Source organism: Sinohyriopsis cumingii, chromosome 2, assembly GCF_028554795.1.
Source record: "Sinohyriopsis cumingii isolate HCF-2022 chromosome 2, ASM2855479v2, whole genome shotgun sequence".
In the NCBI taxonomy this organism is placed as follows: Eukaryota; Metazoa; Mollusca; class Bivalvia; order Unionida; family Unionidae; genus Sinohyriopsis; species Sinohyriopsis cumingii.
The window spans coordinates 23048719-23067780 of NC_142962.1; the positions used below are offsets into that span (position 1 = coordinate 23048719).

Sequence of the window (19062 nt, forward strand, 5' to 3'; positions counted from 1 at the left end):
TTTATGTTTATGTTTATGCAAGGTAACTTCACCAAAACATTTTGGATTTTAACTAGATTTGGCATGTGGTCTCAAATTTATGAAACCTTGAGGTGGTTTGATTTTTTTTATTCCATGTCATTTTGTCATTTACAGGACTTGCCCATCCTTCTTTTTGCATTATAACTTTACTAAGTTTTGTTGCATTTTGAAATACAGGTTTGTATTGGTGAGACCTTGAATGGGTTCACTTTCAAGTATTCCACCGTTTCATTTAAAAAGTAACCATGGCCCCTGATTGCCAGTCCATCTAACTTTGTCTTGTTCAGCATTACCACAGAGTATTGCATTTCAGCCAAAGTTGTTATGCACCTTTGTATTGATGAGACTTTTGTAAAATGAAACAGGGTTGTGATAGGATTTAGTAAAGATACAGGAAGTAATTCCGTTAATGAGATATTTAACAATAACAATGGGATGATAAATAAATTGGACACCATATTCTTGTACATAAAGTCCAGATTTGGATGTAACAGTATGATACACACAGAGTTCAACAACGGATATAAGAAAATGATATACCTAATTGGTACTAATCAGAACATGTAACCTCAACAAGCACTCAAACAAAAATCAGTGCATGAAACTCATAAATTAGTATGATTGTTAATATATGGATCTATCACCAGGGATGGTCAGTGTATAGGATTTATGAAAACAAATATGAACAATGTCAGACTCATCAACATGTTTGAGGCATGTGTAATTGATTTTCACTCAGAAAGCAATATTGAATTGTATTTTTCACCCATATAGTGATATTGAATAACATTGATAACAAAAAAATGGAACACATGTATCTCACATCCATTTGATAAACATGATGCATTTTCAGTTCGAGATTTTGCCGAATGGTCAAGGAGCCACACTGCTTGGCCCACCCTCCCATTTTAATGAAGGATCCCTTAAGAGCCTCTTTATTCTCTGCAGATTCAATTCTAATGAAGGATCCCATTAGAGCCTCTTTATTCCCAGCAGACTCCAAGTCACCTGCAACATTTAGGTTACACAAAGCTGCAGTTCTACGACTCCGTTTTAATAAATGCTACATATGCAATGACTGACCTATGTAGTACATGAGAGTAAATACAGTAATATACATTATGCTATCCGCTTATAAGAATTGGTCTTGTCGCATATTAAATCATTTCATCAGAACGACTGTATGTGATTATTATTATGATTACCTCATTCAAACATGAATTGGTGTCTGACAAGAAAAATCTCGTTGGATTATAAGAACTTGAACATTGCACATCGTTTTGATGCATGCATACAATTAAATCATTTTGTCTGTTAAGTTACAAAAATGACTAACTTGAAATAGATTATAGTCAGTCTGTTTGCATGGATTATGTGACTTGTGTCTATTTTAGAATAAATTCACAAATGTCACTGAAATGGATTGCATGAAAGAATGCAATTTTCTTTTGGCAGCTGAACTTTGCTTCCATAAGGTCGATAGCTTCTGGACAGAACTCATCATATTGCGGTTGTACAAGTATAATCTTGGACCATACATACCCTAATTGTAGTCAGATCTGTGATGAGAGAACTCAAGGTAATTGGGTTTCTCATTGCAGGCATTTTGCATATATGCCGTGGATAAATCAAACTTGGTATTTTGAAATAACCATGACTGAGAATAATCAACCCTCGGTTAACGCGTTATACGGCAGTAGAACCAGAGTACATTTTCGTTCATATATAATACATTGACATTAAGTACACACAGTTCTGTGACAATCTTAAATAAGCTTGATTTCTAGTGTACCATTTTTTTCTTTACAAGAGTTATGGCCACTGAATGACCAATGTTTGTGCACATGCAAGCATGCATGTATATATGGGTTACACAATTCCAACCCCTAAAATTATGTAAATGACAAGAAAAATACTGCATAAAATTAGTATATCATATTCCATTGAGGTTATCTATATAGGAATAGTGACTATATGGTGCTAACTAAACGTAAAATTTGAAAAAATGTGAAAATGAATTGCACAAAAACCCTAGAAGATAAACCCTTCCAAAATAAATGCTTCTTTTGGAGTGGATGAGGCAATTAATAGTTCTGTTGGGATGTTTAATACATTACTCAATTTCAGGAAAATAAATTTTTATTTTTATTTTTTTTGCCCGGGGGGAAAAGTGCTAGGGTCAGCAGTGAAAAACAGGGAAGGTCGGCCAACTGGAAACCCCCATTTTTTAGGCCTTAGTACTGTCAAATTTCATATGAAATATTTTTGTTACACTGTGCAGTGCATGAAAGTAAGTGTGACTTGGATTTTTTAGCATAGCTTTAACAATTTTTCAGTCATATCACTATGATGTCTGCAGTGTGGCAGTTTATAGTGATGTCTACCACTGGGGCATCATGCTGCAGACATGTAGCATCATGTCCCACCCAGTCACAGTTTCTTGACACCAGGTCAACCAGTCCTAACACTAACCTCTTAATGCTGAGCACCAAGCAAGGCAGCCGTTAGTACCATTTTTGTAAGTCTTTGATATGACTCGGCCAAGGATTGAACCCACGACCTCCCGCATCCGAGGTGGATGCTCTAACCACTAAGCTACCTGAGCGGTTGTTTATATTTGTGTATATATCATCAGAAACTAGGTTTAAAAGATTTAGATGACTTTCTTTTGTATACCTATTATATACTTAAACTCTTACAATACTCTTTTCTTTCTTACAGTTTATAGTGTTTTCTTTCTTCAGGCTATCCTCTTTTCTTCTTGTACCTTTTTCCCATTTTAATGGCTCAAAAATCTTGCTGTTGGAAGCCTTATACAGAAGACAAGCAAGGCAGCTGTTACTACCATTTTTGTCAATCTTTGGTATGACTTGGCCGGGGATCGAACCCATGATCTCCCACATCCAAGGCATACACTCTAACCACTAGGCCACTGGAGCAGTGCATGAAAGTAAGTAAGATACTGAACCAAAACTAATCAAGATCACACAAGTATCATTGGACCATGCGACACTATTTCATTTTTCAGTGAATGTCATGATAATGTGTCATCATAGCAACAGACTTTGAATGAATATAATATCAACGATATATTCTGCATTTGTGAATAAAATGATTGCTTGTGAAAGAAATACACTACTTTCTGTTGCGAATGTAAAATTTGTGCCTTAGTGTACTGTCAGGAAGTATGTATATGGCTGCAGTGCAAGGCTGCATGATAAACAGCATGTCTCACAGTAAAGGAATCAAAGCTTGAGCAAGTTTAATTTTATATTTTGTACTTGTATTTAATGTACACACTAAAAGGAGTGTTACTAATGACAACTGGACCAAATTTAGCAGTTGTAAAATGATGCAAGAGCTTGAGATCTCAACTGACATTTTCCAGTTAGCTTGCATTTTGTGTGAACATCGAGATTGAGCAATGGACATTACAACATTAATTACTTGTTGATGCCATGCTGAATGCAGTGATAACCTCCAGACCAAGATAATCTTATTAACTATACAATAGTGTTTGATAATGTCCCTCAATTTCCAATTTTATGGACACATTTGGAAATTTGTATTCTGAAATAATGATTATGCCTGTATGTTTTCAGTTTTGAGCACATCATATTTTTGTCAGAAACAGCATGGTTTGGCAGGTTTAATCTCATGAGAGAGCAACATACAGAAAATAAATCTGTCTCAAAGACAGCTTAAGTGCAGGAAATAAAACATTTTTGAAGGAAACTATGCCTGTCTGTAAATGACATTGTCAGGAGTGACAAAATCCCCGAGATCTTTGCCCTTTATGCAAAAAGGATGCCTTGTCTGGAGTGTGCATAGGACACTGCTTTGATCCTATTGAAGTCAAACTGAGAAAGCAGTTTTTCAAGAGTAAATTCAAGTTTTACTATTTGTTATTGCATGGTCATTCATATGCTTCTATTGGAAACTCTCTTTGCTGTAAAAAAAAATAAAAATAAGAGGCTTGTGAAATGCTTCCCACTGGAGAAGAGGATTTGTCTTGGTTAAGACATTCATGTCCACAGGCTGTCAAGCTGAACATCAGTAAAAAAAAAAAAACAAGCACACTGGCAATTTGCTAAGCCTGCAGACAAAAATGTAAGCTGCTTTGTTTTGTTTTCTTATGGTGATTAGCCATTCAAGTTCACTAGAAGGTTTAGTCCATGTGTTCTGGGAAACAGAATTTTAGAGTAAACATCAGTGATCATAACTGTACATATTTAGTTAATGAGTCTCATAGTATTATTTGTATGAAGCCCTTTTTGACACTTTATTTTCTTTTGGCAAAAAATTGCCAGGTTCAGAATTTTGAGTTGTGTCTCAATTTAAAACTTTCTCATGAACTTTCACAAATTTCAGATCCAAATAGGATTTGGGAGAAAGGGGGCCAGCAAACAAAAACATAGGACCTAAAAGCAGATTTATTTTTTAAAAAACAATACAACCATGCTGTCTAAATTCCATTCATTTGTTTAAATAGCCAAATCCAGAACAGCTTCTGCATATCAAAGCAGTCAGCCATCTGTGTGTGTGTTTCTGAATCATCACATGTATCAAAGCAGTCAGCCATCTGTGTGTGTGTCTCTGAATCATCACATGTATCAAAGCAGTCAGCTGTCTGTGTGTGTGTCTCTGAATCATCACCTGTATCAAAGCAGTCAGCTATCTGTGTGTGTGTCTCTGAATCATCACATGTACTCGAATTCAATTGAAACTAGAAAGAAGACTTTCTCTTCAACCCATGGGCCTTGCTGTCTGTCAGTTTTAAGCAAGGTGTTTGCTAATTCAAAACTTCACTGTTTTTCCTAGTCTAAGGCCTAAACTTTGTCATAAATACTGGAATGAATATATCATTAACATGGGGTTATCATCAGTTAAACATATGTTAATATTTTGCAATGAGTGAAAATGATACTGAGAAAATCTGTTCATTATTAGCTTTCTTCTGACCAACTTTTCATATGTTGGAACAGGGTTTTATTGTATATGTTTGCATTTCAGATGTTCCTTTATGGTTGAAGAGTTTGCGTCTGCACAAGTACTCATATCTGTTCCAGCAGTTGACATATGAGGAGATGATGAATCTATCAGAGCAATGGCTAGAACAACAGGTATGATTAAATTAAAAACATAATACATTGAAACCTCAACACCAATTCCCTCTGGACACAATTTCAGTTTTGAGAGGTGTTCTGTTTGATGATGTTTTTAATTTTTTGTCCCCATAAAACGTGTCAGCAAAACATCAGTGATCAGTAGGTCTTCTATTTGTGCTGATTTAGATGCTGTTTTACTCAGCATTGCCCTGTTTAAAGACCATTCACAGTTGAATTATATTTCACTTATTTGAGTTTCTCTGTAGTGTAATATTGACATTGGGAGCTAAAAATTTCTTTGAATTTTCAGTGTAAATGGTTTCTACTTAATACATCAAATTCTCCATAATCTACGGTGGCAAAACTGTGTGGATACCTTGAATGTTGGTAAAGAGGAACCCTATGATGTTGAGGTCAGAAGTCAAGGTCATTGTGACCAAAAAAGAAAAATGGCTTCCACACAATAACATTAGTTTTGTATTGCATATTGGGAACAAACTTTATGGGTGGCTTGCACTTGGGGTAAAAAAAGAAACATTGGTTTAGGGTCAAAAGGTGATGGTCAATGCGGCTGAAAGAAAAAAAACGGTTTCTACTGTAAAAAAAAATCAGCTATTGACAATGTACCTTCACCTATGTTTTTGGATGAATTAAACAATGGGTAAAAAGAAGCTTGTGGGGGGTTGGGGGGTAAAAGGTCAATGTTCAAGGCTACTGTGACAGAAAGAAGCAAATAAGTACTGGCATAATAACATTAGTTCTAGACCATATGCCTTGATGAAAGTTCATGGAGGGCTTGAACTTGAGGCATGGAAAAGGCCTATTGATTTTAGGGGTAGAAGGTCATGTAATTTTGGCCGAATAATCCTTTGTTCTATATTAAGTTCCATAACCAGACCAGTACTATCACCAAAGAAAGAGTGTAGAACATATGGATGGAGTCTAAATATCTAGATTCCAAAATGGGACATGTACGGTAGGTGGTTATTTAATGAATGTATGCTTGTACTCAATTTATATTGCCTCTAAGGTAAAAATTTCATATTTGACATTGAGTGAATGTTTTTAAAGCTTAAAATATATATTGCAAGTTCTATTTTTTTGAATTACCATCATGACAAGCATCCATAAGCAAGTATAAAGCTGATAATTAGATATCAACATTTAAAAGACATCAAAAAATATAGTGATAATTTTAATAGGAAAAAAAAAGGAGAGAATAATTTCCAAAATTTCATGAACAAGATAATTATAATAAGATATTCAGACTTGTGCCCAAAAATATCCTTTAATATGGATGATGTGTTGATTTTTAATCATTTATTTTGCAGAATGTAACAAAAGGTGCCCGACACAAGATAGTGCTCAGCATAGTAAAGCTAAAAGAGAGGCCAGCCCTGCTCAAGGCCTTGGAGAAGGTAGTTTGTCATTTATTTTGATCAGCTTAGACTGAAAATTTCAGCTGTCACATAATTCATTGTAAAATCCGGCCCTGTATTCTCAAAAGTTTTTGAGCACAAAACTTGAGCTCATTCTCAGAAACTGAATGTCATATATAATACTCGGAACACTTCCAGATCTATGGGAGGGACCCAGGTTAGGTAACATTCTTGCTAGATCAATGAAATTTAGCGAGATATGAGAGAGAACCAAGTTAGAAATACTACTTAAAGTACATCTAGGTCAGTGAAATTTGGCGGTCTGTTGGAGGGACCCAAGTTACTTATGTTACTAGAGTACAAAAAGGTCAATTGAAATTCTGCAGTCTGTGCAAGGAACTTGAGTTAGATATAATACTTAGAATACATCAAGGTAATAAAAAAGACTACTGGCTAGGTTGGATCACACAAAATTTAGATGCAGTGAAGAGAAGTGATCATCTAAAACCTGTATGAAATCAAGTTGAATATACATTTCAAGGAGGACTGTTAATAAAATGAGAAGTCAAAAGATCACACTACATAAATAGTGCTGGCAAAAAAGAGAAATAACCCTAAAGTTGTTTGGAGGGATTTTACCAAGTTTGGTACAGGATACAACTGAAATTGTATCCTTAATCATTAGGGCATTTATGCTGATAATCCAAGGGACACCTTAAATATTCCTGATGATTTTTTTTTGTTTGAATTGCAGGAAAAACTTTAAGAAACATCCTTAACTCCCAAATGATATAAAATTTGAAATTCCAGAAAAAGTAATGAATTTATGTTGAAGCATTTTACAAAAACCAATGATTATAAAGCTATAGGTGATATGATTGGACCAAGGCTACTAAAGGCAGGTGTACTTGCTTTAGTAGAGAGTACAGCTTTCATTTGCAATCAAAGTATTAGGTCTAATAACTTTCCACAAACTTGGAGAACTGCCAAGGTAAAACCATTGTGTAAAGCTGGAACAAAAGATGATGTAAATAACTACAGACCCGTCTTTATCCTTCCTTATCTTTCCAATTTACTTGGAAAACGTGTACTTGATTCTTGTACCAACTATTTGAAGAACTATAGTCTTGTTCAGGAGAATCAGTCTGGCTTTTGATCAAATCCCTTGTGCAAAACTCCATGCAATTTTGCTTGAAAAAACAAAAATCTATCAATGTAATGAAAAATCCCTATACTGGTTTACTTCCTAACTAATTTAACAGACCTAATTATGAAGCAAGTAAAGCACTTTGATTACAAGTACAGAAAAACCAACAAGCCTACTAGTTACAACAACCAAAACAAGAGCAAGGCTAGATAGTGACAAAATACAAATGCACTTTGATAATGTTAACCTAAATGTGACCTCTCATGTAAAATTCCTGGTGTATTTGTATATTACAATCTAACCTGGTCCATTCGCATTAAAAATGTTTCACGAAAGGTTCATTTTTTATTTTTGGCTATTTAGGAAATAGAACATTTCTTTCTTTCACATACATGCCAACCATCATGCTTTTGGTGTAATCATTATGCTTTTTTTCTCTCACCAAATTACACATTCTTCAAGACTCCATATATATTACGCTATTTTGCTACATTAAAAAGTTAAATAAAAACAAAGCAATAGCATTGTTTTTGTCATTTTATCATTTCATTAATTCCACTCATATAAATTTGAGAATATTTTTAAAAAAAGTGACTGCTTTGTAAGAATAGCGTAGAAGTATTTCCGTATTTGCTATTCATAGCAACTGTATATGACCCATTTCAAAGAAAACTTGGGTTTCTTTAAAAGTAAACTTTGACTGAGAGATCCATTTTATTGATAACATAGTTAGTGAACCAGTCTATGTTTTTAAAGAAAGTGGCGCCATATGTTTAGCAAAACTTCAGCGTAAGTTGTGGATGTTATATAATGGAAAATGTTTGAGAAGATGGATCTTTTCAGACTTTAAAACATGTCAGATCAGAAAAATAGACAAATCAACACCGTTTTTAAAAGAAGAATATGAGAGTAATGTAATACATCACTCAGATTATCTGATAGTCATCATTGCAGAATTCCATTTCACCATCATTCAGCGAAAGTTACACATGCTCGCTAGTTGAAGTGAGTGCTTAATATAAATAATTTTTCAGTATAATTTGTATTTGTATTCTGGTTCTAATCCATATGGATTTTGCCATTTGTGACAAGAATTTTGATCAGGTTAGTCATAAAAATGTATCTTTTTCATATGTTCTGTAGTTCTGGCATGTAATATATAGATTACATTTTTTACGCCCAAATTAAGCTTTTATGCCACTTATAATAGCAATAATTATGCTGATATCTCTTGGGTGTGTGTGGCATGTATGCTTTCAGTCTTGGGTCATCTTCTGTTTAGGTTATGTTCAGCCATAAAAGGACTTTGAGGTAAATTGAGCTAATGCCTCTAATTCAAACATAGCAAAGCTTTTCAGATTAAAAAATATAGCATGCCATTTAATTTTAGATTAGTGTACAGACAATTTTTTGGGACTATGAATTATGCAACAGTGTTACCAATACATGAAAGAATATTCCTTAGAAAGGCCAAGTTTATGACATTAAGTGAGGATAACAATTCAGTCATAGGATGAAAATCATTTTCCCATTTTCATCTTTTATGCTGATGTTTAGGGTTTTAATAGTGTTTCCTGTTTTCATAATCAGTGACTTACAATGGATGAAATCTTAAGACAATCAAAAAGGTCTAAGTATTGTAAAAACCTTTTGCTTTTTTCTTATTATACATATTTTTTACAGATGAATTTTTCAGTACAATATTTTTCTTTTGTGCTCACTGATGCTTGTTTATTATGAGGGTAAAACATTTCTTTGATCTTCAGAATGATTCATTCTTTAGTCTTAAGCCATATTTATCACATTGTGCTGTATATATTGTACATGTTGTATATACTGTATATATTGTACACATGCTGTATACACTGTATATATTGTACATGCTGTATGTACTGTATATATTTTACACATGCTGTGTATACTGTATATATTTTACACATGCTTTGTATACTGTATATATTATACATAAAAGAAGGCCTCAATGTAGATTAGTTCCTGTAACTAAGCTACCTTCTCAAAATCAAGTTGTTGTTGTTGTTGTTATTATTATTGTTATTATTATTATTATTATTATTATTATTATTATTATTATTATTATTATATGATACTTGAAGTACATCTAGGTCAGTTAAGTTCAATATTCTGTGAGGGGGACTTATCGGCATAGAAATAACTTTGGAGTACAAATTTGAAATGATACTTCAAGTCCTTCAACAGACTTTGAAATTCATCAGTCTTTGAGGGGGGATCTAAATAGAAATAATACTTGGAATGCATCAGAGTCAGTGAATTCCAGCATTCTGAAGGAACCCAAGTAGAAATAATATTTTCACTTCGAGGTATGTCGTGATAGCTTTGAGGGTATTTTGTTCATTGATTCCTTGCAGTTTTCGAAATTGTCATTTGGGTAAGGATTTACAAATTTGACCTAGTTATTGGTAGGATTTTTGTATAAATACATCAACATAAGAAATTGACTTCAAAAGTCAGTAATACATTTTTTTTCCCCACGAATTGGAGGTAAGATTTAATTTGATTCATTCAGATTTTAAAAAAAATGAATTTATCAAATTGATGAATTCTTGATGTTTCATGAAGTCTCTTGGTCAAAATATCATTCAAACAAATTTGCTGAATTTTTTATATATTTTTTTTTATTGTTAATCGGTTGAAACACATGCTTTAGTAACTGAAGATGTTATAACTGGCCTTTACAGGTCACTTCTGTTCAAGTAATGGCATTTGGATGAAATTCATTGATTGATTTTTACATTTATCTGGATTAATCAATGATAAGCCATCATGACTGAACATTATTACATTGTCCTGTGTTTACAAATTTAAACTTTAGATTTTATTTGTTTTCAACTGGATTAAAATGATCCTGTCATGATTGCAAATATATAAAATCATTCATCCAACTTTTTGTGTTATACTTTGTCATCAGTTTATGTAAGCTGTGTAACATTTATCCTAAAGCTTTTCTATTTTCCTTGCACATTATTGGTAATCTTTTTAAAGGAGAGTAATTAAAACACATAACAATAACTTCCAGTGTAAACTATACTGAAATTAATCGTACCAGACATACTTGTAGCCAAGATGTAGAAAAGATGTGACCCTATGCTCTCTGGGTTCTATGTACATTAAAGAAGTCTATGGGGGAGGGTGTTTGTATAAAGTTGGAGGTACGAGGAGACAAAGAAGACAGATATTAATTTTGGGGTCCAAATATTAAAGTCACTGAGTCTGAAAAAAGAAAAATAGCATGATTTGCATACAAATTTATTTAAGTACTACATGCCTTGACCAAACTTTGTTAAAAGGCTTGCATTTGGGATTAAATGGTCATGGTTGGACGGACTCGAAGGAAGAAAATGGTTTCTGCAAAATAACTATGTATCAAACCATGATCAGACATTGTGGATGGCCTGCATTTAAGACAAGAAAGGTACATAGTGTTAGGGGTTTAAAGGTCAAGGTCATTAGCTGAGAAAATGTACCTTGTCCTTTCACCAAAGTTTAAAGTTGGCTACACTTTGGGTAAGAAAAAAAGAATCCTATTTGATTTCAAGTCAGAAGGTCAATGGTCACTGACAAAAAGAAGAAGAAAAGGTGTTTGTATAAAAATCATTTAAAGACCACTTACCTTGACCAGCATCTGTGGAAGGCTAGCACTTCAGATAAGGAAATGACCTATTGAAGTTGTGGTAAAAGGTCAGGGTAATTATGTTTTTGCATAGTAACTTTGTTCATGAGTAAGGTCCATTCAGTGATAAAACTTGTGGATGGCTTTTACTTGGGGTAAGAAAGAAACCAATATATTCTTGGGCCTAATGGTTACAGGGCAAATGCATTGGTAAGTACAGTAAGAAAATGTTTAGTTCACATCAGCATACCTTGAAAGGTCAAGGTCATTGGAACTCTATGGTATGTGTCCTCCAGAATTAACCCTGCCATACTTATGCCTGCATAGAGGACTAATGTACATTTTGTACAGAGTAAAATTTACTATTTGCAAAAGTACTATATTTTTATGCATACACAGATATTAGAGTTGTGAAGGTTTTTTTCTCTTCAGGATATCATGGAAGGAGGTTCATTAAAAAGTGCCATTACAGAGATGAAAAACATGCTCAATAGTCCCATCAAATCCTATAGCAGTCCCAGTGATATTCCTAACCCCCAGATGGTCTCCCCACCCCCTTCCCCTACTAGTGGGGATCAGGGAGACAGCTCAATACCAGAAGCTGACATTCCTAGCCAGTTCACCAGGGTCATGGGGAAAGGTAAAATTTATAATAGAACATATATCTGATGTGCATGTGGCCATTGTCATACCCTTGTTGGTATAATAGTTAAAATTTCATTTAGAAGTAAATACAGCCAGATTGTATCAATAGTAACTTCACATTTTCCAGAAAATCTATATTTGGTAGTGCAGTAGTCAACACAGTAAAGTCTTTTATTGATTTTAAAGAAGTACATAATAATGCATCTTCATTATACTCTGTTACATTTAGATATTGTTTGACACAATTCACCTGAATTTAAGCACACAATATTTTCTGCATAAAGTGGATCCTTCTATAATATGTCACATTGATGACTTGTGTGGAAATGATCTTAAACATCTTGCAGAAATCCCATTTTTGTGTGTTGAGGACTTGTGTGGAAAGGTTCTTGAAATGTTGCCAAACTCCCTTTCTTGTATGTTTTGATTTTTGTCAAGTTTGATGGAAGCTCAACAGGGTGATCACATTTGCAGTTGTGCACATATCTTCCCATCATGTATATCTTCCCACACCCAAGATTAACCAAAGTGTCCTTTTATTTTAGTACCATTTGATCCCACTCCACAGATCTGGAATATAGCTTCAGTATGCAATGATCCTTTGCTAGCTAATAAATGCTCTTGTTATCAAAGCTTAGGGCAGGCTTGACATGCAGGCCAGTTTCTTGTTATCAAAACTCAGGACAGGCTTGACATACAGGCCATTTTCTTGTTATCAAAGCTTAGGGCAGGCTTGACATACAGGCCAGTTTCTTGTTATCAAAGCTCAGGGCAGGCTTGGCATACAGGCCAGTTTCTTGTTATCAAACGTCGGGGAAGGTTTGACATGAGGCCATTTTCTTGTTATCAAAGCTCAAGGCAGGTTTGACATGCAGGTCAGTTTGTTGTTATCAAAGCTCAGGGCAGGCTTGACATACAGGCCAGTTTCTTGTTATCAAAGCTTAGGGAAGGTTTGACATGCAGGTCAGTTTCTTGTTATCAAAGCTCAGGGCAGGCTTGACATGCAGGTCAGTTTCTTGTTATCAAAGTTCAGGGCAGGTTTGACATGCAGGTCACTTTCTTGTTATCAAAGCTCAGGGCAGGTTTGACATGCAGGCCAGTTTCTTGTTATCAAAGCTTAGGGCAGGTTTGACATGCAGGTCAGTTTCTTGTTATCAAAGCTTAGGGCAGGCTTGACATGCAGGCCAGTTTCTTGTTATCAAAGCTTAGGGCAGACTTGACATGAGGCCAGTTTTTTCTTGTTATCAAAGCTCAGGGCAGGTTTGACATGCAGGCCAGTTTCTTGTTATCAAAGTTTAGGGCAGGCTTCACATGCAGACTATGGCCAGTTTCTTGTTATCAAAGCTCAGGGCAGGCTTGACATACAGGTTATGGCCATTTTCTTGTTACCAAAGCTTTGGGCAGATTTGAGATACAGTTATGGCCAGTTTCTTGTTATCAAAGCTCAGGGAAGGCTTGACATGCAGGTCAGTTTCTTGGTATCAAAGTTCAGGGTAGCCTTGACATTCAGGTTATGACCAGCTTCTTAATGTGTATTGCATGCTTATTTTTCCATTAGTCCATTAGTTCAGTGTTGTATCTTTTTCAGTATGTACCCAGCTACTGACCAGTCGTTATGATGAGGAGTGCTTCAACATGTACCTACAGCTGGTAGATAAATGTATCAACCATGAGGTAAATGATGTTTTACTGAATATTGATAAATGTGCTTATTTTTTGTTGCCTTTTATTTCTACAGCTGTGATTTTTGAACCATTCTGCACAATCATAAAATTGCTTTGACACTTCTTTTGTTTCACATTTAATTAAATCCAAATGCTTTACTTATTTCTCTGTTTGGGTGGGGGTATATAAATATCCTCACGGACATCCATCATGTAATTTTGTGTATGCAACTAATCCAGAATTTTTTATGAAACTTTGTTAACATTATGGTCATCACCTGAAGATGTGCATCTACAATTACTTTGCTGCCGCAGTTTCTTGTCAGACTTGTTGGCCTTTTTGTTGGATTTGTTGACTTTTGTCAGACCTGTTGGCCTTTTTGTTAGACTTTTTTGCATGCCAAAAGCAAGCCTTGAGTAACTCATTGGGAATGTGACTTTAGCACAAGCTACTGAGCCATTTATGAGTGATCGTATCCTCTGTTACTGAAAGGCATCCATCTCCCAATCAGACAGTGTATCATGTGGAGGAGCAAGTGGCTGAAGTGGGTTGTACGCTCACTGTACTTTGACATCTCACCAGATCAGAAGGTTATGGCTGAAGTGGGTTGTACGCTCACTGTACTTTGACATCTCACCAGATCAGAAGGTTATGGCTGAAGTGGGTTGTACACTCACTGTACTTTGACATCTCACCAGATCAGAAGGTTATGGCTGAAGTGGGTTGTATGCTCACTGTACTTTGACATCTCACCAGATCAGAAGGTTATGGCTGAAGTGGGTCATATGCTCACTGTACTTTGACATCTCACCAGATCAGAGGATTATGGCTCAAAAGCTTCAAGCTATCTCTGTGAGCCTTACATTCAAAAATAATTTTTCTGTCCCAAACAATAGAAGCTGTTGGCTGGCATTCTGAGTCAACCTTCACGAGTTGTTTTTTCATTGATTTAGCTTCACAGAAGAAAACCTTACATCTGGTTGGTCTGGTGACAACAGCACAGACAGCCTCCAGACCCAACTTGATCAGTCAACACAGCCAGTTAGCTTCGCTGGATTTGCCAGTTAAATTTTTTAGGATGTTTTCAACATTCATCTTCTTAACTGTGTTTTTGGGTCACAGGTCAAATGACCCCAGTCTGTGTTTAGTGGTATGGCTTATCGTTCACATGGGGAATCCAGCTGTTCTTCCCTCGAAGGTAGAGGTCGGATGCTTAGCATCCCTGCTTCTTATTACTTATTATCCTAATATAATGTGATTGGGGAACATACTTGAAGGAGAAAGCAAATTTTTAAGTAAATTGTTTTTTTCAAGAATAATTACCTAATCACGTTACATAAAAGCCCTTCCAACACACTGCCATGTGAGCATCCTTGTTAGTACCTTGAGGGGACCACTGTAACTTTAAAATCTGAGATATAAAGGTTAATAGCTGTCCAGATGGTCAGTTCCAGATAAACACCCAATAGCTGTCCAGATGGTCAGTTCCAGATAAACACCCGTCAGCTGTCTGTCTGGATGGATGGTTACAGATAAACACCAAGTTACCCAGATGGACAGTTCCAGTTATTTGTTTAAATAGTTTTTTAAAAAAAGTTAAAACTAAAAGTTCACTGTATCAGTAATTTGCTAAAATTTTTTGTGGTTAATATGCTAAAACATTTAACCAAATTAAATTATTGTGATTTTACAGTAGTAAAGTTTGAAAAATACAATATGGAAACATTTTTAAAAATAAACAAAGATTATTTTAAGGGCACCATCTTGTAATCATTTGTATGGGATAGAATCTTATTTCTGAATGTTTTGTCCATACACAGAAATTTCTTATAGTCTGATATCAACAGTAAATAAGTGATGTCTGACACTTTTTAAAAAAAAAAATTTATTATTTGAAAATCTTGCTTTTATCATTTTGGAACATCAGGACTCTTTACAAGAGAGGAACTGATATGATTAAATGGATCTAAAGCTGATTGCTGTCTTTTCGAATTCAACGAAAAAACAGAGATGTGAATTAGATTGATATTGAGACATGGGTATAACATTATCCTTCACTGTACTTTTTGCAGACAAGGTGTTCTTTGAAACCTATGCAGTTAATTTTTGCCTGCCTAAGCTTCAAGATATATATGATCACTTTTCCAATGGTGATTGCAGCTGTGATATCTGTCTACAGATTATGCTGAAGTCTTGTTAATTTTTTTAAGTCATATACAGTGATGATACATGGAAATGTTATGGAAATATGTATCATCATTTGAATTTATAATACTTTTATTTTTGTCGTTTGAGACTATGAAGCTATGTATCCTTTAATTCAGTTGTTATTACTATCATAAAATACATATATATTCTGTCATAAGAGTTCCATTTATGACAAGGCTGAACTAAGGTGAAATCAACAACTAAGCAGGTCAAAACCACATGTGAATATGAATGTGCGTCACTTAAGTGGAGGAATTCAGAGTGTAATTAAGTGCAATTACCCTAACACACATGCTCAATCATTTTATTGGTTCAGCGAGATTTGAAGGTCACAAGAGGACTGTTATTGTTCATGACAGTTTGAATTATGTTGAAGTAATAAGATTTATTTGTTGAAAAATTCTAGTGAATCAGACTTGTTTATCTGAAACACAAAGGGACACTATGTAATGAAGATACAAACACCATGCTTATTCTTTCAGCTATACACTGTTATTAATAGTCAAAGAGGAGTTTGTGATTTACATGCTCTTGGATATAGCAGTGCAGATAAACTTTGATTTAAACAGTACTTTGGGAACTAAGTGAATATATTCAAGGACTTGAATATCTAATAAACTCATTGTGACTCATTCTCTTTTAGGCCTTTTCTGCAAAGCAGAAGAAACTTCTGGATACCTGGAAACAACAGGCTCGAAGAATATGGCAGCCAGCACCATTTAAGTATGGTTTTGACAAGAAGCCAAGACCAAAGTAATAATCAACTTAAAAAATATATCACAAGGCCGGTTCATAATAAATCTGATTGCCCAGCAGTCAACCCATTTTTTTGTCAAAGAGTTGTACATCATTGCATTTGTTGGGTGGGTCTAAATCATTAGATTTCAATACATGATTGTTCTTTTTGCTAATAGCAATAGTGTCAACAGTTGTGTTGAATTTTTGGTTTTAAATTGGTGGGGGGGGGGGACTGGTTGAAAGCTGCCCTTTCTTTGGCATAGTGTCCAATCTCTTTCACAAAATATAGTTTGTATTACTAATAATGCTAATAAACCTAAAGGTCTTAATAAACTTAATAGTAAATTTAAAGAGTTACTGGCCCAGAGTGGCCGAATGGTCTAAAGCACTCACTGTTACTTGTGGGTCTTTCTCCACCATTTATACTGGCTGCCATGTATAGCCTATCTTGTGCTGAAAAATGGCGTTAAACCTTGTAACAACAATATCAAAGAGTTCCTGGCCTTTTAGGTCAGTTTTGGTAAGTCAAGGGAGGAAACTCAGATTTAGGTAAATGATGAGACTTGATGGTAGTTAAATCCCTTGGATACTTGTCCATTGATGGTAATACTTGAAACAATGGTAGAAATTGCTTTTAAAGGGGCTCTGCTGCATACATTTTAAAAAAAGAACTTTGCTTTAATTTTCTCTGTATGATTCGATATGTCAAAAATATTTAAGTTCATGTTGAATCTAATAAGTCTGAAAATCTCTTTTAAAGATGGCCAAACTTCGACATATCTAGGAGTTTCCTTGTCTAAAAATAGAGCTTGACTACAATAATATGACTACCCCCAATCATATTCCAAAATTTAAAGTCTGTGTCTTTAATGTTGTAAGAGTAACACTACATTAATAAATGAGGGACAAACAGGCAGGTGGGCATAATCCCTACCTTTCTATAAGATGCATGACGATAAAAGTCATTGTTATTTGTTTTAACTTAAATTTTATGGTTAACAACATATAGCAGCCTATGCACATTTCAGTTAAATATTATTATTATTATTATTATTATTATTATTAATATTATATTCTAGTTTTATAATTGGGAGAAGAGAAAGCTTTACAAGTTTGTGATTTTTGTATGAAAATGTCTTGGTGATTTTATGGTATTTGTGATAGTTCAGTTCCTAATATTACTAGGGATTCAAAGTATACAAATGTTGGAAAACAACAAAGTTGGATTTCGTCCATTCAGATGATAATTTTAAGATACAGAATTATAATCTATTGTATGGTACTAGAAAATAAGACTGTTTTACATGCAAATATTGATACAAAACTTCATTCCTTTTTCCAAGAACACAAATTTAAATGTACTTTCAAAATGAAAACTAAACATTCTTTTCAAACATTGTCGTTAAAGTAAAGATTGGATCAGGGTAAAAAAATATGCATAGAATCCTTCACCATTCTATCAGTGTATGCTGTGTTAACAGTCGGTCTAAAGAGACGTGATGTGTGATTTGGATTTTTTACGTAGCTTTAACAATTGTTCAGTCATATCGCCATGATGTCTGCAGTGTGGCAGTTTATAGTGATGTCTAGCACTGGGGCATCATGCCGCAGACATGTAGCATCATGTCCCACCCAGTCACATTATCCTGACACCAGGCCGACCAGTCCTAACACTAACCTCTTAATGCTGAGCGCCAAGCGAGGTAGCTGTTAGTACCATTTTGTAAGTCTTTGGTATGACTCAGCCATGGATCGAACCCATGACCTCCCACATCAGAGGTGGATGCTCAAACAACTTGGTCACCGGAGCAGTCTAAAGAGACAAAACGGTTTTGGATTCTAATGCATTAGAATCACTAGTAGGCCTCTGCTAAGAATGCTTCAATAATTCTGTTAATGATCGTGTATGTATTGTGTTACCTGAAAAAAGATAATGAATATGAAATATAAAGCAAAACAAGTTCATAAAATATGATACCGTACTCAATGCATCTGCTGTCCATGCGATGCACAGTAAAGAAAGATTGACAAAGCAACAGTATTTTGGTTTAACAACAAAAATTCTTTGAATTAAGCAATATTAATGACACAAGAAACCATTTTGGTTATTTAAAGAGCATGTACTGCAGTCATGCACTCCGTTAAAGGTCAGAAGTATGAAATTATTTATACCTTCACTCTTCACGTTAATTTCCAGTAACAATAACTTTATTCGTTATATTTGAAGCATATCCATTCCTCAGGTAGACCACTCTGGTGGCCTAATTGGTTAGAGCATCTACCTCGCATGCAGGAGGTCATGGGTTTGAACCCCAGCCTAGTCATACCAAAGACTTGTAAAAATGGTACTTGCAGCTGCCTTGCTTGGTGCTCAGCATTATAAGGTTAGTATTAGGACTGGCTGGCCTGGTGTCAGGATAATGTGACTGGGTGGGACATGATGTTTCGTGTCTGTGGCATGATGCCCCCCCCCCCCCCCAGTGGTAGACATCACTATAAACT

General features: G+C 35.0%; 1 protein-coding gene across 1 annotated transcript in view; it reads left to right on the forward strand.

Annotated features, from left to right (window-relative positions):
• LOC149804464 (protein Smaug homolog 1-like) overlaps window positions 1-19062 on the forward strand; it is a 123294-nt gene that overhangs the window by 76224 nt on the left and 28008 nt on the right. Inside the window, exons 5-9 of the mRNA XM_089940673.1 lie at window positions 5035-5144; window positions 6461-6547; window positions 11737-11944; window positions 13538-13623; window positions 16466-16575. Coding sequence (XP_089796799.1) covers window positions 5035-5144; window positions 6461-6547; window positions 11737-11944; window positions 13538-13623; window positions 16466-16575 — 601 coding nt within the window. The remainder of the gene's footprint in view (window positions 1-5034; window positions 5145-6460; window positions 6548-11736; window positions 11945-13537; window positions 13624-16465; window positions 16576-19062) is intronic.